This window comes from Salvelinus namaycush, chromosome 37 (assembly GCF_016432855.1).
Source record: "Salvelinus namaycush isolate Seneca chromosome 37, SaNama_1.0, whole genome shotgun sequence".
Classification (NCBI taxonomy): domain Eukaryota; kingdom Metazoa; phylum Chordata; class Actinopteri; order Salmoniformes; family Salmonidae; genus Salvelinus; species Salvelinus namaycush.
This window is the reverse complement of record NC_052343.1, coordinates 15,035,067-15,055,383: the sequence shown is the minus strand read 5'-3', so window position 1 is coordinate 15,055,383 and position 20,317 is coordinate 15,035,067. Positions and strand designations below refer to the sequence as shown.

At 43.2% G+C, this 20,317-nt stretch overlaps 3 protein-coding genes across 11 annotated transcripts in view; all 3 read left to right on the top strand.

Annotated features, from left to right (window-relative positions):
- Positions 1-8,180, top strand: part of LOC120031126 (rho guanine nucleotide exchange factor 2-like) — a 56,645-nt gene extending 48,465 nt beyond the window's left edge. For all 4 annotated transcript variants that reach the window (XM_038976713.1, XM_038976714.1, XM_038976716.1 and 1 more), the window contains 14 exons: positions 163-413; positions 610-735; positions 2,020-2,137; positions 2,354-2,602; positions 2,762-2,838; positions 3,046-3,218; positions 3,394-3,461; positions 3,631-3,822; positions 4,245-4,355; positions 4,476-4,534; positions 4,660-4,752; positions 4,882-5,268; positions 5,459-5,639; positions 6,660-8,180. In XM_038976713.1, the coding sequence (XP_038832641.1) occupies positions 163-413; positions 610-735; positions 2,020-2,137; positions 2,354-2,602; positions 2,762-2,838; positions 3,046-3,218; positions 3,394-3,461; positions 3,631-3,822; positions 4,245-4,355; positions 4,476-4,534; positions 4,660-4,752; positions 4,882-5,268; positions 5,459-5,639; positions 6,660-6,721 (2,147 nt within the window). In that variant the 3' untranslated portion in view covers positions 6,722-8,180. The remainder of the gene's footprint in view (positions 1-162; positions 414-609; positions 736-2,019; positions 2,138-2,353; positions 2,603-2,761; positions 2,839-3,045; positions 3,219-3,393; positions 3,462-3,630; positions 3,823-4,244; positions 4,356-4,475; positions 4,535-4,659; positions 4,753-4,881; positions 5,269-5,458; positions 5,640-6,659) is intronic.
- Positions 8,181-8,840: 660 nt separating this feature from the next.
- On the top strand, positions 8,841-15,483 carry LOC120031436 (annexin A2-like). The gene is made up of 13 exons (XM_038977187.1): positions 8,841-8,928; positions 11,671-11,737; positions 11,924-12,026; positions 12,203-12,297; positions 12,470-12,583; positions 13,139-13,229; positions 13,439-13,518; positions 13,955-14,014; positions 14,108-14,198; positions 14,300-14,395; positions 14,777-14,835; positions 15,070-15,180; positions 15,283-15,483. The coding sequence occupies exons 2-13, from the start codon at positions 11,690-11,692 to the stop codon at positions 15,343-15,345; spliced, it is 1,011 nt and encodes a 336-aa protein (XP_038833115.1). The 5' UTR covers positions 8,841-8,928; positions 11,671-11,689; the 3' UTR covers positions 15,346-15,483.
- A 2,440-nt stretch (positions 15,484-17,923) lies between these two features.
- The window catches only part of LOC120031534 (tropomyosin alpha-3 chain-like), a 26,411-nt gene continuing 24,017 nt past the window's right edge, over positions 17,924-20,317 (top strand). For 4 of the 6 annotated variants that reach the window (XM_038977326.1, XM_038977325.1, XM_038977328.1 and 1 more), the window contains exons 1-2: positions 17,924-18,037; positions 19,305-19,430. In XM_038977326.1, the coding sequence (XP_038833254.1) occupies positions 17,924-18,037; positions 19,305-19,430 (240 nt within the window). The remainder of the gene's footprint in view (positions 18,038-19,304; positions 19,431-20,317) is intronic. The other 2 variants (XM_038977335.1, XM_038977334.1) reach the window with 2 other exon arrangements.

The window sequence follows — 20,317 nt, the reverse complement described above, 5'->3', positions numbered from 1 at the left end:
TCACGCTCTCTCTCTCTCCTCTCTCTCTCGCTATATTCCTTTCTATTCCTATCTCTTTCTCTCTCTCTATCCCTTTCTTCTCTCTGTCTCTGTGTGTGTGTGTTATGTAAAGGTACTGTATGTCCATAACTCTGTCTGTTCTCCCCTCCGTGCCCCTCTCAGAGCTGATCCAGACAGAGTTCCACCACGTGAGGACCCTGCGGATCATGGAGGGGGTGTTCCGGCAGGGCATGCTGGATGAGGTGCTGCTGGAGCCGGGTGTGGCGCACGCTGTCTTCCCCTGTCTGGAGCAGCTGATGGCGCTACACACGCACTTCCTTTCCCAGCTTATGACACGACGCACACACAGCCTGGCCCCCGGGACCAGTACCAACTTTACTATCAACCAACTGGGGGATATACTGACTGAACAGGTAGGAAACGCACTGGGCACACACACACATCCACAATCACACACACAGAACCCGAGATGCATGTACCAACTTTGCCATCCATTAACATTAGAATGCATTCATACTAAACACCCAACGAACATATGCAGAATCATAACATATTATACACACATGCACAGACACACTGACTGAGTTGATACCCATTGTGTGTGTTCAGTTCTCAGGTCAGTGTGCAGATGAGATGAGGAAAGCCTATGCTGAGTTCTGCAGCCGCCACCCCAAAGCTGTGAAACTGTACAAGGAACTGCTGGCCAGAGACAAGAGGTTTCAGCACTTCATACGGGTAAGAGAGTGAGTGAGGTGAGTGAGTGAGTGAGAGAGAGAGAGAGAGAGAGAGGGAGAGAGAGAGTGAGAGTGGGGGGGTCACAGGGAGGGAGAAGAGTTAGAGGTACAGAGAAGGGGGGAAGGCCCAAGAGCATGCTTAAAATGTGTGCTGTGTGTGTGAGCTCAGCAGTCCGTGTCAGAAGGTACCAGCTGAGGGGTGTCTCACATGTCTTAGCGAGGAGGAGGGCTGAACAGATAACACTGAATGGAAGAAACAACTATCACATTGTAGATGTTCTATTCAAAAAGAGTCATGAACAAGTTATTTCTGCTTTATTACCTAACGAACACTAGTCACAAGGATGTGTTCTGGCCTCAAAACCTTCATAAGTGTCCTAACTTTGTGGTCCAATCATGCTCCTATGGAATGCCCATGAATTAACATATATTTACTGCCATTTACAGTGCCAGTCAAAAGTTTGGACACACCTACTCATTCTAGGGTTTTGCTTATTTAAAAAATATATATATATTTTCTACATTGTAGTATAATAGTGAAGACATCAAAACTATGAAATAACACATATGGAATCATATAGTAACCAAAAAAGTGTTAAACAAATCAAAATATATTTTATATTTGAGATTCTTCAAAGTAGCCACTCTTTCCCTTTGACAGCTTTGCACGTTCTTGGCATTCTCTAAAATGGGATTTCTCCTGGGCTTCAGCCCCTATAGATGGATCTATACCTCTCTTTTACTTTACACATTCAAATTAGTTGTGTTATTACATTTAATGCCGAAGTGGTAATTATAGTATATTATAAAACAAGAGTATGGCGCACAAATACTTGTTTAATGTCCAATTGAAGATTATTATATCAATAAGGCACCTTGGGGGTGTGTAGTATATGGCCAATATACCACGGCTAAGGGCTGTATCCAGGCACTTCGTTTCGCGTTGTGCATAACAACAACTCTTGCCATGCTAAATTGGCCATTATAAACTGGGTGGTTTGAGCCCTGAATGCTGATTGGCTGACAGCCGGTATACCACGGGTATGACAATTTTTTTTTTTTTACTGTAATTACTGTTGGTAACCAGTTTATAATAGCAATAAGGCACCTCGGGGGTTTGTGATATATGGCCAATATGCCACGGCTAAGGGCTGTGTCCAGGCACTTCATGTTGTGCATATGAACAGTCCTTAGCCGTGGTATATTGGCCATATACCACACCTCCTCGGACCTTATTGCTTAATATATAATAAGTGGTATTAAATCTCATCCATCCCATAATAAGAGGGTAAGCCGAGGGCCCCTGCTGCGTCGCCATGGCATCCAGGAGTGCATCCTGCTGGTGACTCAACGCATCACCAAATACCCTGTCCTCATCCAGCGCATCCTGGACAACACCAAGGGTAAGACCTGACCCCAGAACAGCTATAGAAGCTTAGTGAGTCTACTCACACAGCATAAAAGCTGAACACAGAACAGCCACTATAGCTCAGGGAGAAGACAAAAAAATACTAGAACTGAATAATCACTACAATCACAGCAGTAGAATAACCATACACAACTGAAATGCTTTTGAATACAACTGACCTCAAGACACTCCTCATCATCACCCCCAACAGGCAGTGAAGAGGAGGCCCAGTCCCTAGCCCTGTCCCTGTCTCTGATCCGGGACTTGTTGAGCTCTGTGGACCAGCAGGTGGCAGAGCTGGAGCGGACCCAGAGGCTCCAGGAGATAAGGGCCAGATTGGACCCCCGGGCCCAGGCGGAGGTCAGGGGAGGAGGGGTGTTCAGGGGAGGGGAGCTGCTCCGCAGGACGCTCCTCCACGAGGGCACGCTGCTGTGGAAGACGCAAGGATCCAGACTCAAAGGTATGGAGGGAGTGTGTGTGTATCTGAGAGAGAAAGAGGTAGAGGAAGAGAGATAAAGGGGGTTTGATTGTTTGTGTATCTTTACAGAATACGTGTAGAGAAACGAGGGTGCACACTCTATGTATCTTTAACAATGTTCCACTCTGTATGTCTATGTAGACGTGCAGGTCCTGCTGATGACAGACATCCTGGTGTTCATGCAGGAGAAAGACCAGAAGTATTTCTTCCCCTGCATAGTAAGTCTGCCCCTCTCCTTTCCACTCATCTGACTCATCCTCCTCTCCTCTACTCATCTCTTCTGCTTTCTGACTTTTGTTCAGCAGGTCCTCCATTGCGTCTGTCTTTGCCTTTGCACACATCTAACTTTATTTAGTCTAAGTGTTATATCACAGAGCTAACCTCTCCCCCCTTTCTGTCTCTTTATATCTATCTCTCTCTCTTAGGACAAGCCTGCAGTGTTGTCTCTGAAGAACCTGATCGTGAGGGACATTGCTAATCAGGAGCGAGGGATGTTCCTGATCAGTGACTCCACCCCCCCAGAGATGTACGAGCTGCACGGCGCCTCACGAGACGACAGGAACAACTGGATGAGACTCATACAGCAGACAGTCAGCAGGTCAGTTACTGTAATATTCACAAACCTACTCAACTCAATCAGACCACTGCCGATTTCAATTTTGAGAATTCTCTATTATCCTTAATGGAATCCTAGGGGTTCTTCCTTATGCCCCGGCATTATCCTTATTCCGACCATACCTCACCTTCTCCTCACTCTCTCTCTCTCCCTCCAGCTGTCCGTCCAGAGAGGACTTCCCCCTGATAGAGACAGAGGACAAGGCCTTACTGCGCCGACTCAGAGGTACAACCTCTTCTCCTCTCCTCACACTCCTCCACCCTTCTCTTTCTATATCATTCCTGTGCTACACTTGTCTATTTATCTTCCCTTAATAGACAACATCCGCATCGTTCTGAATATTCAGTCGTTTTAGACCTGAAGATGCATCTTACTGACTCGAATGTGTTTCTAGCTGACATCCAGCAGAAGGACAGAGAGGTGCTGGAGCTCCTCCAGGAGAGAGTGACTCTGTTCTCTGACCTGGCTGAGGTCACCGGTGGGGGTCAGGAGTTCACGCCCCCCACCAACTCTAGGAACATCTTCCGGGCCGACACCCCCTATGCACCACAGGCAGAATACCTACTCACCGACGCCATCTCAGAGGGTAAGGGAACGTAGAATTTACCTTCATTCTAATTCCTGATCTATGGTCAGTTTGACTTTTCACAACCTAATAGTGAGGTGAGAGGCTGGTGCAGGGTTGGGTCATCCTAGGTCAGTGCCATAGAGGGTAAGGTGAGGGTTAATGCCGTCTTACAGAGAGGCAGGTATTAAATGAGGCCTAACCCAGAGCTTAGCGCTGCAGACAGAGAGGTATAACTAAATAATGAGCACCCTATAAGAGTATGAGTATCAGCTAGTCATAACCTCTCAGGAGTCAATCTGAGATCACCAACGAAACCTCCGTTATTAACCCCTGGGTGTAGTGTTGTTCAGTGACGAGGACGATGTTACATTGTGGTATTAATGCTGCTATGCCTCTTTTTCTTTCGTTTTGAATTCCCTCTCCTTCCCTCCTTTCATCAGTTGACAGGCTGAGTGAGTTGCTGCTGGGCTCCAACATAGAGCTTCCCAAGTCCAACGGTAGCACCAACGGTACCAATGGTGACCAGAACCACAAAGGGGCGCCAGTGAGCAGTGAGTGGTTTTGCTTTGTCTTTTACCACTGGGAGATGGTGGAGGGTGGTTTCTACAGTGTTTCAGCTCTCACTACCAATCAGCTCACTTTCTCTCTCCTTCTGTCCCACCCATTTACAGATGGAGATTCGATCTCCGTCAACGGGACTCATGAAATCAAAGGAAGTCCAGCGTCCAAGGTGAGAGAGGATGACTGTGCCTTAGGGTTGGATAACATATACATAATACATGCCACAACTGTGACTGTAGTACATAATCAGTTTATAATGACTTCATGTTTTGTGGGTGTTCTTTATCCTCTCAGGACAGAAATGGTAACCAGCTACAGGACAGACCCCTAAATGAGGAGGTGTGTCAGAGGCTTGTGAACCTCAGTGCTCATCTCCACTCTCTACAGGTGAGGCTGAATGACACACTGGAATCCATTTGAGGCATTTTGTATTGCATAGGTGGTCCTTCCCTACACCCCAGCTCCAACCTAGATTCAAAACTCACTCTCCTTCCTCTCTCTCCCTCCCTCTCCCAGGCCGCCGTCATTCACCAGGACTCTGTTCTCGAGCTCCGCCTTCGTGAGGGCACCGGCCCTGCCTCCTCAGGTTCCTCCACTCCCACCCCCACTCCTCCAAACTCCTTCCCCAGGCTGTGCCGTTCCATGTCACGTGACACAGGTCTGGATGCGGGCACGGTGGCAGCCATGGGGGAGATGGCCATGCTCCAGAAGCAGCATGATCTGCTGCAGGAGGAGGTGGTGAGGCTGCGCCCCCTGGAGGCCAAGCTGAGGGAGAGCGAGAGGGCCAGGGCTCAGCTGGAGCAGCAGATCAGGGACAATAAGGGCAGGAGGGGCAGGAGGGGCAGGAGAGGCAGCAGAGGCAGCAACGAAGACATCGTGGTGGATGATACAGCCTTAGAGCAGGTGAGCAAAGTAACATATGGCAGAGATGTGTGAATGTCAAGTGTGGGAGTTTGGGGTCAAGTGTGTTTGGGTTTAGGTAAACTTACAGTCCTCAACCCAAATGTCTGAATCACTAAGCCATTCAGGAAGTACTAGTGGTTGATCTGTAGGTGAGCTCAAACAGGATATGATGACTTTTCTCCTTTACTAGGCTCCTGCTAAAAGAAGAGGAAGTGGTGATGGCGAGCCCAGCCCTGTCGCCCCATTGGCCTGTCAGGAACCAGTGGACCAATTGGACGGCGTACAGGAAGGCAGTGAGGAGGAGTCGGAGGAGGAGGAAGAGGAAGAGGCGGATGTAGTGAAGGTTTCACCACGCTCTGACAGTCCAAGAGGTGAGTAATTGACCCACAGTGTGTATCTTTCCTGTATTGAGAGTAATTGGAATATCTAAGGGAAAGCAGTAATGCAGGCACTAGGGATGGAGGTGTGAGCATGCTGGTCTGGGCAGATGAGATGTAGTCGTTGTTTGTGTGCGTCTAAGTTGTTGTTTATATGTATACGTTTGTATGTATGCGGAGTAAAAAATTCAGATGGAAGGAATGTCTAGGGCCACTAAGGTATTAGTCATTGGTAGGGTGTAATCAGTTGAATAAAGAGGTCTATGATTCGATAACTTTGGAATTGGCCAAATCCATGGAATCCCCAAAAAATCCCTATGGTGTCCATGACAACTAATCTTTACACATTTCTGACCTTTAACCGTATCACACCTAGTTTACCTAGTCACACACACACACTTGTTATGTTCTTTCAGCCCTGCCATATTTCTCACTCTCTACCTCTGCATGTTGAAGGTGTGTCTCCACGTCATATCTCTAGCTATCTGTTTGGCACCGATTTCTCAGCTGTTTCTAGAGTAGACAGAGTTTTGTGCACCATGTCCTGCCCTCCCTCTATCTCTCTGCCCTCTCTTAATGGCTGCTTGTTGATAGTCAATAATAGCGCTCTGTCCTCTCCACTCTTTACTTCTCCACACTTTTCATACATTTTCATACAACTTTGATCATACAGTACATGGTAGGTTTAGAGGCGACATTTAGAGTATTGAGAGACAGTCACTGTTTTTTATGCCCTTCTTACTCACTTAATCAATGCACCTCTCCCCATTCTTTCTTTCTGTGTGCTTAAAGGGTGGATACCTCTGACAATATTTAACTCCCTCTGGCCACATTCCTTACTGTATCAGTCAATGTCTGGTAACTCAGTGTACATAACAGTACTCCTCCAGTCGCATCTTGATTGGAACCTCTATTTACATTACTGAGCTAGCTAGTCCTGTTTTGATCAACACATTATTCAAACATTATTCAACGTATTAATAACATGTTTATTCATATCAATGACCTCCTCAGATCTCCAGGATATCCCTGAGGAGAGCGAGTGCGGACCGGAAGCGCAGGAATCCAAAGGCTGATTCCGAGACTATTCCGAGTTAACATTGACCTCAAACTGGATACGCAAACCAGAAAACAGAACTTGAGAGCTGGACCAACATATTCTCAACCTTCAACCAACCAGACCTGATAGAACTTGTCTTCAGTGATTCCATCTATTTGTCTTTCTTTGGCATAGAAAGCCTACCCAGGAATTGTGTATTGTATCATGGTATAAGTTAGTTCGGAGAGGTTATATGTTTTTCTAATGTTACGTTAAAAGCTTCATCCTCGGGATTGAATCCCTTTTTCCAATCCCACTCTTCGTTTCTTCTTTCCCTTTTCAAAACAAGGATGACTAATAACAGAGAGGGATTAGGGTGAAGAGGAGGGGCGGGTTCGCAACAACAATGGAATTCTAATGGTGGACTGTTGATCTATAGGTGTCTGCTGATACCAGTAGGAACTATTCTGTACTGTAACTGCCTGTCATTGTTGTACATTTAGTGTCACCTCTCTACAGACCTGGTTTGTCTGTGATGGTGGAGCTGACTGATTTGAAACTGAACTTAGACCAGTAAAGGAGGGCGGGACAGGAAAAGGGGGAGGGCGGGACAGAAAAGGAGGGTATACATATACTGTATATCATTGTTAAAAAAATGTGTGGGTATTAATCAACTCTCACCCCCACTCCTTCTTGAACACAAACACTTGAAAACTCTTGTGCTTTTCATAAACCAAATTGTTTCTTTTTTCTAGGAAGACAACAGTAGTGAGCCACCATGAGGGGTTTTATACTAAATATTTTATAAAAATGGGGAGGGGGGGGTTACAATTAACTGTTCTGACTTTTGAAGGATACACACAGAAGGACCATACTGAACCAAAAAACAACATCATTGATATATTAATTAGGATAAAGAATTGCATCCTTAGAATAAGGATTGACTAATCTGACTGACTGTACCTGGAATATTTTCATCTCTTTTATAATCTACAGTTGTATGTTTCATACATGAACTACTAAATTGATCTACTAAAACGTGGTTTACACTGTACATAATCGTGAGTTCAGATTTGCCGGTGGAATTGACTTTGATTGTCTCTAATGTATTTCACCCTTATGGTTTTTAGGATGATAAACTGTTGCTACCAGCCAACTCCACCAGCAACACTGACACCAACCAAAACCTCCTTTAACAAAAAGTCAACATTTTTCTGACTGTCTTTGAGCTCACCCCTTAACCATGAAGCGACTGTATTATGTAGGAATGTAAATTATTTGACTGGATTCAAAGGGTGTTTCCTTGTTTGAACTACATAAAAAAACAGTTTTTTCCTTTATATGTTACATATATTCTATAAGAAGTATTTGTCTGTATAAATATTTGATCTGTTCTGAAAAAAGAAAATTACTTTTTAACGTTAATGTTGTAATTTTGTCTTTTTATTATTTTTATTTGACTTACAATTATTTAAATTTTGTGTGCTGTTTATAAATCTTACAGAAATCTAGAGTGTCTTGGAAGTTGTTATTGGCGCGCGCGCGCGTGTGTGTGTGTGTGTGTGTGTGTCTGTGTTGGGAGAGGGTCGCCCTCTGACAGGTGTGCAACATTCCGTGTGTGTGTGTGACAGTGTGTCTGATATCCAACTTTCCACATGAAAGTACTGGATACACAAGAGATTTTATTATAGCAACATCTATCTTACCATGTATTGGCTTTACTCCAGGTTTGATCCATTTCCTATCAGATCGGTGAACTGAACTAATGGCCAGGTAGACTTATTGCACTTAAGGAAAAACCACAGAAATGTCACATGTGAACACATGAAGTGTTCCAAAAACACATGCTTTCATGTGATCTTATGTGAAGTTAATGTGATAACACATGACAACATGTGATAACATGAAACTACACGTGAAAACGTGATCACATGTGAAGTGTTCCAAAAATACGTTTTCACATTTGAAATGTAATGTGAAATCATGTGATTTTCCACATGTGAAATCATGTGGTTTTTTTTGTAAGGGAGTCCATAGCCAGGAATTTCTACAGCCAAGATAGCCTACCTATCAATAGAGACACACCCATGGTTATAAAAGGAATGAGTGAGTGCTTCAAGTCCAGCATAGCCATATCCTATCTGTCCGGCAGCAGCCACACCCTGTTGTCTTGGAAATAGATATAAAACGTCAAGTCATTTCAGAGACCTCTCCTGTCAAGCGGATACGAAACGGGACTATCAGGTGCGTTTCATTTCATTATGCTTTATTATGGCATACATTGTTGGGGAAATATATATATTTTTAACAATATAAATCTTTGATTTATGCAGTTCATAATTGTGTTTAATTTTGGAAAACGATATGGTGATTAAGCCACAAAAAATAAATGTTGGTTTCCCTGCTTTATTTCACATGGAGGAATCTCAGGAATGAGTGGTGGGCTAGACTGTTGTAGGCAACATCACCAGAGACGAGAGGAATTTAGAGTCTGTAGAGTCAGGTCGGAGGACTATTTACTTGCTCTGGCCAGATGTTGAGTTTTGTGATAAGCAAGCAGAAATGACACAACGCCGAAATTTCATTTGTATGGAAGAGTATTAGGGCCAAGTGAAGAAAAAAAGAGGTGGCGTTACTTGGATTATATTTTTTTTGCAAGCTCGTACTTTAAAAAAGTAGCTAAATATTTATAGAATAAAGTGGCAAAATTTCGTGAATAAAGTGCCAATATTTATAGAATAAAATCGCAGTTCTATTTCAAGATGAATGTAGGGGATTTGGTTAAGTGCGGTGGGTTTGGTGTGTATGCATGCAGGTGTGTGTGTGGGCGGTAAAAAGTAGGGGCAAAACAAACAAATGGCCATCAATTTAATTATAATGCACTGGTTCAAACAGGCGTCACTGTGCACTCACGCTTATCAATCTAATGATCTAATAACTCGCACGAACACGCACACACACACACCAAGTATCCCTCTGGCTTTTTCAGACTATGCATACACTTCAAAATCCATGGTGCGTTATGAGAAACAAAAAAACTTTCTTGGCACTGTCACTAAACGCGAAGAGAACTGGGGTTGAGTCCCTACAGTCTGCCCTCCGAATTCGCTACGTTCTGCTGCGTAGCATAGGGGAAAACCTTGCAAAAATCTGTGCATAATGGGAACTATTAACGACTTTATCCATGGTGCTTTACTAATGGTAGTATTTCCGCATTATGACAACCATATTTCTAACGATAAGCTAGTAGGCTACGGTATCACACTCAATAAAACGAATTGTATTGGGATCCTGGGTACCGGGGGCTATGCGTGTGTATGTGTCCAATATGAAACTACTCTCCAAATTCGCTACAACACCGCTATTTCCAGCACACTATAAACCTATAGCGGCCCATTAGATTGAGTACCTTAATTTTATATTTCAATGGGCAAGTGAAAGTAAATGATAGGCCTATCCAACGGCTGCGGGAGGAATGAACAATGAAGTAAAGGTTTTACGCAAGTGTCTGTGGGAGGGGGCAACTCAAGGACATCTCATGCATGCAAACCAGCTAATCTGAGGCACTGTTTGAATATATTCATGGTTGGATTCTCCCTTTCTAGAAATAGTCATTGGTCTAAATATAGGCCTATTAGATACATTATGATAGGCTATAAAGAAATAATCACTGATATGACATGACTTGGTTGGTAGCCTAGCATAATATCTCCTTTCACTATCCATCTATCGGTGATGTTTTCAAGGATGGGAGGAATGAAGGATGCATATCCCAATTCAGAGACATCATCTCCGTTATAGGCTATTTGTCTCAGCTATACCGCTAATTTAGGCTAACACCTGTTCACCTTATAGAGGCTAGAGGCTAGACCTGTTGACTGTTAGATTATAATAATGGAATGTAAAATTACTGTCGCAGACGGCGCTTTACCCAAACCTCTGCCCCGCTGCTATGCTACGTCCATGACAGGGGTTTGGCCTACTTATAATAATATGGTTATTATGTGCTAAAAGATAAAGGATTTCCTTGTTACTAAAGCCAATTCTAAAGTATAGTTTCACCAGGTCATCTAACTGCGGCAATTCAACTGTGGCACGCACAGCAACAGGGAGTCAGGGAGACATGCACTTAACCAAATTCCCTACTTTAATATTGAAATATAACTGAGACTTTATTCTCAAAATATTGACACTTTATTCTCAAAATATTGACTCTTTATTCTCAAAATATTGTCACTTTATTCTCGAAATATTGCCATTTTATTCTCGAAATATTCCCACTTTTTTTAAAATACTATAGTAAAAAATATAAATAATACAAGTATCACCAGTTCTCTTCACTTATTCCTAATACTCTTCCGTACGTTTGCGACACTAGAGGGCAATGAAGTAAAGTATTTTGGATGGACTTCACCAACCATTGTGGCCCTGTTCAAAAACTCTTTCTATTTCCTCCCTTAAGGACAACAAAGTCAAGGTATTCAAGTGGCCATCACAAAGCCCTGACCTCAATTCTATAGAAAATTTGTGGACAGAACCGAAAAGCATATCCGAGCAAGGAGGCCTACAAACCTGACTCAGTTACACTAGCTCTGTCAGGAGGAATGGGCCAAAATTCACCCAACTTATTGTGGGAAGCTTGTGGAAGGCTACTCAAAACGTTTGACCCAAGTTAAACAATTTAAAGGCAATGCTACCAAATACTAATTGAGTGTATGTAAACTTCTGATCCACTGGGAATGTGATGAAAGAAATAAAAGCTGAAATAAATCATTCTACTATTATTCTGACATTTCACATTCTTAAAATAAAGTGGTGATCCTAACTGACCTAAAACAGGGATTTTTTACTAGGATTAAATGTCAGGAATTGTGAAAAACTGAGTTTAAATGTATTTGACTCAGGTGTATGTAAACTTCCGACTTCAACTGTATATATTACATGTCAAATAACCCCAACACTAATTATGCCTTATCTCAATCGCAGTTACTCTGTCACTCCCATCATGGAAGCTCTGCTGAAGTCTATGCAAAATACCTCTCCCAAAGCAAGTGTAAGTGAACCTGCATCTCCTTAGTCTGGACAAACTTTCTCCTCATCTCCTCTCCTTCATCTGGACTAAACTAAAAAGAAAGAATGGCTAAACGCAACATGACGGAAGCTAGACACTAAATGTCAGTGATAGAGGTTTACTGTAGTGACTCAGTGACACCACCCCTCTCTCCCCTGTCTTGTTCAGTCTCATGCGATGTGGTGGGGTACACTGGGCACTGTGCGACCCTTCCCCAACTTCAACTCAGAGAAGGATGCCCGCGAAATTCAAACTGCCTTGGAGAGCAAAGGTACTATTCAAGGATTGAATGTCCGCTAATGAAGTAAATCAGTACCATAGCTCATTGAAAACAATTTGTTGCCTGAGAATTTCATCAATCTGATAGTGTGAATGTTTGAAGTAGTTAGTATCATACATACATATTGGATGAGGTATTCAAAATATGTGTGTGTGTGAGTGTATTAGCCAGTGACGTGAACACTCTGGTGAGAATCCTGACCAATCGAAACAATGCTCAGAGACAGAGCATCGCGGAGTCCTACCATAACCTCACACAGAAGGTAACTATCACTACCTGTTTGAAACACTATGTGGATCTGCCAGCCTAACACTTTGTGGATCTGTCAACCTACCTATTGACTACTTTTACATCTATAAGGGGACTGTGGGAAGGGATGTGATATATGGCATTGGAACCCAACCCAACAGTCTCTATCTACCCCTCCTCTGTAGGAGTTGTGTCCTGCCCTGAAGAAAGCTCTGTCAGGGGGGCTGGAGCAACTCATGCTGGGGCTGATGATGACCCCCTCTCAGTTTGACGCCCATCGCCTCAGACAGACCATGGAGGTGAGAGCAGATCACCTGTTATTTCAATGATCATTGTAATAAGCATGTAATACATGTTAATTGTATTTTTAGGTGTGTAATTACTGTATGTACTGTAATATGGTTTGAATGAATGTGTGGGTCTTTGTGTATTCTGTGTGTGTGAATGAATCAGTGTTGTAGTACTCAAGCCCAGGACTCGGACTTGACTCAGACTCAAGTCACGATTTTCATGACTCAACTCAGACTCGACCAGTGGTGACTTGGACTTGGCCAGTTGTGACTTTGTTGTCAGAAAATCTCTCTCTTGTGCATAATTTAACAACATCAAATGTTAGATAGCTGTATTATCTATTTAGCCTTACAAATGTGCAACACTGTAATGATATTTAACTTAAAAAATGGTTTGATAGCTACTTTTAGCACACCAAGGGACTCGTGATTCGAGTATAAAGGACTCAGACTTCAACTCGGACTCGAACACTGGGGATTTGGGACTTCACTTGGACTCAAGATTTAGTGACTTGGCTACATCACTGGAACTAATCACTTTAAATGTGTAATTGTTTGTTACAGGGTATTGGTACAGATGAAGAGAGTCTATTGGCTGTGTTGTGTACCAAATCACCACAGCAGCTTAAAGATGCCACTATTGCCTACAAACAGGGTGAGAATTACTGTCTATGGGTAACACATACACTCTTGCAATATTTGCACACACACACACACACACACACACACACACACACACACACACACACACACACACACACACACACACACACACACACACACACACACACACACACACACACACACACACACACACACACACACAGTGTGCCCTACTGTAGTCTTATTCTGCTATGTTTACAGAGTTTGGACGTTACTTGGAGAATGATCTTATCAGTGAGACTAGTAAAGACTTCACTAAGCTGGTACTGGCCATACTCAAGGTACTGCCACTCTTCTTTTAGCAGATTCTCGTTCTGGTCTTAGACTTAGTTGTCTCAATATTGCAATCTACGTAGAGTTCACTAAGAAAAAAAAGGTGCTATCTAGAACCTAAATGGGTTCTTCGGCTGTCCCCATAGGAGAACCGTTTGAAGAACCCTTTTTGGTTCCATGTAGAACACTTTCGGTTCCAGGTAGAACCCTTTCCACAGAGGGTTTTTACATGGAACCCAAAAAGGGTTCTCCTTTGGGGACAGCCGAAAAACCCCTTTGGAACCCTTTTTTCTAAGAGTGAATGCTATATAGGCATAGTAAGTTAGAGTGCCTTGTCAAGTTTTCACCCCCTTGCACAGAGTAAGCTGTATAGATCAGTCAGTGAAAAATAATGTCCTAATTTGAACTAATTGAAAGGTGCTATTTGTTCTTTAATACCAACAGAAGGAGGAGCTGAATTCAAAGGAGATGGTTGATTATCAGCTCATTGACCAGGATGTTAAGGTGAGTGTTCTTCCTCAAAGCCCAAAATTACCTCCAGAAAGTTCCTTCAATTAAGCAGTACTCTTGATATCCTTTGTGTGTGTGTGTTTGTAGGCTCTGAATGATGCTGTGAATGGTAAGAAAAAGGACCCAGCCCCCTGGATTCAGGTGTTAACCACGAGAGACTCAAACCATCTCAACAGAGGTAACAAACAAATCTCTCTTTTATCCGTTCGCTGTCTCTCTTCCTAACCCTAGTATGGCTGTAGCCTCCATTACCCCTCTTCCCCTCTCTCTATCTCTCAGTGCTATCCAGGTTGGAGGATCTGAGAGGGGAAACTGTGGATAAAACAGTACAGAGTCACTTCTCTGGGGACCTGAGGCTTGGCTTCCGCACTCTAGGTAAGAAATAGCCTTGTTCAATTATTTTTTTGTTTGTATTTTACCTTTATTTAACTAGGCAAGTCAGTTAAGAACAAATTCTTATTTTCAATGACGGCCTAGGAACAGTGGGTTAACTTCCTTGTTCAGGGGCAGAACGACAGATTTTTACCTTGTCAGTTCGGGAGTCGATCTTGCAACCTTTCAGTTACTAGTCCAACGCTCTAACCATTAGGTTACCTGCCGCCCCACAATTGCTCTGTGCTAGACTAACTTTCAACTTCTTCAAATGCTCATGTGTGTGTGTGTGTGTGTGTGTGTGTGTGTGTGTGTGTGTGTGTGTGTGTGTGACAGTATAACAAACATGAATTAACAGTATGTATTGATTCTTTCCATCTGTAGTTGGCTCCATCCCAAGTATTCCTATGTTCCTGGCCCAGCGGCTACACAGCAACATTAAGGTAAGTTTCATGTCATGATGGTCTCCACATTCTGTTACAGTGACTCTACTCCAGACGCACACTGGCTACATGACTATTCTTGTTGTGCTGTGAGGTGTAGTTGGCAAGTGTAGTGGGCATTGCGATCTTGTAAGACTATCGATTTCTGTGCCTTTGTGTCAGGTTTTGAGGCAGAGTCTTCTGTAAGCCAGGTTCATTCAAATTGTGTATGTTTATTGTGTATGTGTCCTGCAGAAAGGCAGTTTAGTGCAGGGGATTCTTATCAGCCACAGTGAAGAGGACCTCCTCTGTGTGAGAATCGAGTATCGCAAACTGACCAACACTTCACTCTACTCTACATTGCAGGTGAAAACATATGCACGCGCACCAATACATTGAATATTCATTCTGAAAGGTTTGTAGTTTGTAACTCTGTCATAACTACGTCCCTCTCTCTCACACCCACAGAAAGAATACAAAGGGGAGATGCAGCAGGCTCTCCTAGCCTTGTGTCGATCTGAAGACCTGTAAAGGAAGAATACCTTTTAACCTACACACAGTATTGTCACGTTGGTATAAAGGGATCGATCGGGAGACAGGTGCAGGAATGCGTAATATTTTTTTTTATTTATCCAAATTACAGCGTGCCGTGTAAAGGCACGGGGATGAAGACCAAACAAACACTATACAAAACACAGGGTTGAGACCCAAACAAAAGAGCGAGGAGTACCTCGAATAAATACACAATCGCACAATGATTATCACACAGGACGAGACCCGTAATCATCTTCACAATATACGTGTCACGAAAGCCAAAACAACACAGCACAGGTACTCACACAACCAACGGACATTGGAACAATAATCGACAGGACAATGGTGAACAAAGGGCACACTTATACAATTACTAATCAACTGGGAATAGGGACCAGGTGTGCGTAATGACAGTTCCGGAGGGATCTGTGACAAGTAGATATTATTTCCGTTGTTGTAACCTAATAACTGGTATTATGTCACTCCATTAAACAATTTACACGTCTTTGATATTTTAGCACATTTTGCCATAATTTGACCAAGTCTATTTCACCCATAGTGCTAACCATTATGAAGGGGTAATTTGCCTTAAAGTAACCGAATTTCAAACATCTAACACTTTTGTTTCTACTTCTATGAATATCATCTAGTGTGTGTGTGAGTTGGTGGAGAACAGGGACCAGGCGCTTCAAATTCTAAGTGTCTCTCTCCCTCTGTTCGTCCTAATCCCAGGTCAATGTCAGCCAGAAAGTATTAATATCCCTCAAGCATCTCATAGCTAGCATCTCAGACTCCCCTCATCCCCTCCCCATCATTACCCACCCTCCCACCATGACCAAGGGCTGGCTGGGCCTATGGATTGTCAATCAGTAAAAATAGAAGCACTTTCATCCTATGGCAGTGTTTCCTCTACCATTATATAAACAATGCACCCCGTCCCCCAATTATGTTGTTGCCACTCCCGAAGCTCGACAAGAGGTGTCACCTGATTCAATCGGTTTTAATCAGATGTGATTGTAACGTCTGCTTCCAACTCACACTCTCAAACACGTAGATCCCCTGAACGCAGCTCACTTTCCACCCCACTTTCCAGCGCACACTCTCAAACACATAGATCCCCTGAATGCAGCTCACTCTACAGATCCCAATCACCTGAATTCTGATCACCTATTCACACACCTGTATGTCATTATCACACACTATTTAGTTCGGTTCTTTGCACCTCATTATTGTGAGGTATTGTTTGTTTTGTGACACACTTCTATTCGGAGCTCTGTTTTTCCAGTAATTTACTCCTCCCATGTCTGATAGTTTTTGCCTGCCTCACTAACGACGCCTTTTGCCTATTCCCTGCCTGTACTTAGCCTATCGGATTTCCTGTTATCAACCTATTGCCTGATCTCCCGGATGACTTTACTAGCCTTTTCCCTGCCTGTACTGTTGCCCTTTTGGACCCCTGTGTATGACCTTCTGCCTGCCCCTGGACCCAGCCACCTGCCTCCTCATGTGGTCTTTTACAATAAACACCTGCTGCGCCCTGCGCTTGAAACCAGCTCTCTGTCTCCTATCGTGTTCATTACAGTCATGTTGGCAGCCTTGGATTTTTGAGACAAAGAGTTTGGATCCTATGAAGAGATGCATCAAAAGCCACATGTAACTGTTCCTTAATAATGCAACTTTGAACTTGTACAAAGTTGAAAACAATAAATAATAGACGTTAGTTTTAAACATAAAAGGTTTGACTGCTGACTGGATCATGAAAATAAACACTGGTTTGTTTCACGTGATGGGTCCCAGGCAAATTCCAAAAGCTTAGTTGGGGCTAATTTCTTGTGTGTGTGCAATGTCCAGCTATTGAAAAGGGACACCTTGACAGTGAAAGAATGTCTGTCAGGATTTCAGCTTTGTCAACCAACAGTAAATTGTCTCCCCCCTCCACGTTGAATGAGCTCACCTTTGAGACCATGTACATTCTATATCAGGGACTGTCCTTCTACTTCCGCCATTTGATTCTTGTCCATTTTTTGGTCTCATCTTCCTCCACATGTCTTTGATCTCCATTCCTCCGACTGATTTACAACTTACAATGACTGTGGTTTCTAAACTGGGAGACATTTATTAGTAGTAGTTCATATTTGGGGGTGGACTTTAAGAGGAGATGTTTCATGTCCATAGTAGCAATAACAGTGTGTGTGTTTGTGTAAGAGAGATAGTTAGAGTGGGAACACATTGTGCATGTGTGTGTCAGAGAGAAAGTGTGTGTGAGTGTTTGAGATAGATTTTGACAGACACACATAGTTGAATAATAGGTTTAGAGGCCTTGATCAGTGGAGGAGTCTTAAAATAGGTTAGAGGAGCGGCATAAGAGGTGGGAGTTGCCAACCTTTACACCAAATATAAAACCACCCACCCTATGATAATCTGAGTTTGGCCTCTCTCTTTTCACCCCTTTCTCTGTCCTTCTATCTCTCTCCCTATCTCCTTCTGGGCTCCAACTCATCCTCCTTGAGCCCTCCGACAGAAAGACATCCAAGTTTATTTATTCGCCTCGTGAGCCTAACCAAACACCGGCAATATGGAGGCCATCAAGAAGAAGATGCTGATGCTGAAGATGGATAAGGAGACTGCTCTGGAAGCGGCTGACCAGTCCGAGATTGACAAAAAGGCAGCTGAGGATAAGAGCAAGCAGGTGGGGACACCTAGCCTAGCTTAGCCTAGCCTAGCTTAGTATTCTCAGTATAATTCTAGTTAGTAATTAATTAGGTGATGCTAACTCACACACAGTTGATTAACTTTGCTAAGTCAAGTAGGCCAACAATTGCTAAGATGCTAACCATACCTTGGTTAGGGGAGGTCAACTGAAGGTTAATCTTGAAGCCTTACAATAGAGCTCAAATTCAAAATTGGTTTGTTAACGCTGAATCGAATAATCATTACCTAGAGAATGCAAGCAACCTATGCTCACACTAAATGTTATTAGCAATAAATAACATAAATTATAATAACTATTCTTCAAGTTAATATATATTATGGCATATACCATATTTATTAACTATGTGTATGTTTTTAGTTTTTACTCAATGATAACAATATTTAGGGAGTTTAAGTCAGAGTTGTTTGAAGAATGCAAACAAATGATCTTGGTATTTCTACCGAAACGTAGAAAAAAATATCCAAATGACAAATCCAAGTTTGACAGCCAGGAGCCTTTAAAAATGCCTAAACTTAATTGACAGATAGTCACAGGAAAAGACAAATGAAGACATTATATCCGGATCCTAAAGTGATCGTGTTCCAGAGAGCTCCATAATCTATAATAAGACTGTGCGTGTAGGTATTCTTCTTGACAGTGACAGCTGTCCTCAAGTTGGAATCCAATAGTAGGGTTGGGAACAACGACAAGTACAGGCAATTGTTTTACACAGCAGTCCAGGGACGTAAGCTGAGAGCCTGGGGATATTAATACCCACAATGCATTGGCACTGTAACCCCTCAACACATTCATTCGGCTACTCATACTTGTGGATGTTGGGGATCAATTGCTAATCAAAGGTGACCAATCATTATACATAACATTCCAAAATAGTTTTATTCACTAAGTAATGAACCGAAGCTGGAAATATGTGCCATCTAACATGATTGTTTGCTCTAATCTCCCCCAATGACTTCAATTAATGGTTTTGTACTACATAAATATGTTTTCGTAAACCTTGAGATGTTGACCTCTATTTCTCACATCTTGCTACTGTATGTGTGGTTCTTTCCACTCTATAGCCTGGTCTTCACACATCTTGGCTTGTCTTACTCTGAGTTTCTTCCCTTTAACCATCCTCTCATACTGTATCTCTCCCTTGCTCTATTGTCCTCTCCTCACTGTCTCTCCATCTCCTCTCTTTCTGCCTGTTTGTCTCTCTCTTTCCCACTCCTCCCTGTCTGTTGTTCTTTCCCTCCGTCAGCATGACGATGCGTTGATCCAGATGCAGAAGAAGCTGAAGGGGACTGAGGATGAGCTGGACAAATATTCTGAGGCCTTGAAGGATGCCCAGGAGAAGCTGGAGGTTGCAGACAAGAAAGCTGCAGATGTAAGTTCCGTTGGCACACCAAACAGCACACCACACAAACTGCCCTCTCACACCCACACATATAAACAAGGCCTCTCTTCCCATCATATTAGTTTCCACATACACAGGTCAGGCCCACACCCTTTCTCTACCTTATTTGGATCCCTCTCTTCCTATCTGTCCCTTGATAATGATGAAATGGTTTTGTCAGGGAAGCCCTCCCCTGATATAGCATGTCCACCTGCCATACTAATAGCTTGCCTTCTTATGGCAAAGCCCTGAGAAGGCTCTCCCATGCCAAAATACCATGTGGTTTAAAACAGGAGAGGTCAGAATGGTGGGGGCGGAGGAAAGGGGGGGGCATGGTGTGTGTAAAGGCCATGTCTACACAGACACTGTCATGGGGCGCGATCGTAAATTCACTCTGCTATCTACTCTGATTTCAGAGCGCTCTCGTCTGAGTGTGCCAGAGTGCAGAATAACTGATGAATTTACGAACGCCCAACACTCGTTGAATGTGGCCGGTGTCAATAAACATCGGCAAAAAAGCTTAATTAAATTGTTGCCAGCAGCACACATTACAGTCAGCAACGCTCTGGATAACAGCCAAACCAGCTCTGCGAGGGTGAGTAAAATGGTCAGAGTGAGGTGTTCTCTCATTTATGTCTGGAAGTAGTTAGCAAGCTAGCTAACTTTAGCCAGTCATCTTGGGTGCTTGAATGCCGTTGTGAGCCCAGAACGCTCAGATCAACCCTACACTCCGAGAGCGAAACGCTCTGAATTTACGAACGCGCACTCTGAGCGCTCTTGGGAACTCCAGAGTGAATTTACGAATGCACCCATAGAGACAATGCTTTAAACGCCCCTGCTGGTCCATACCATGTGGTAGATAGGCCCTGAAAAAGAAA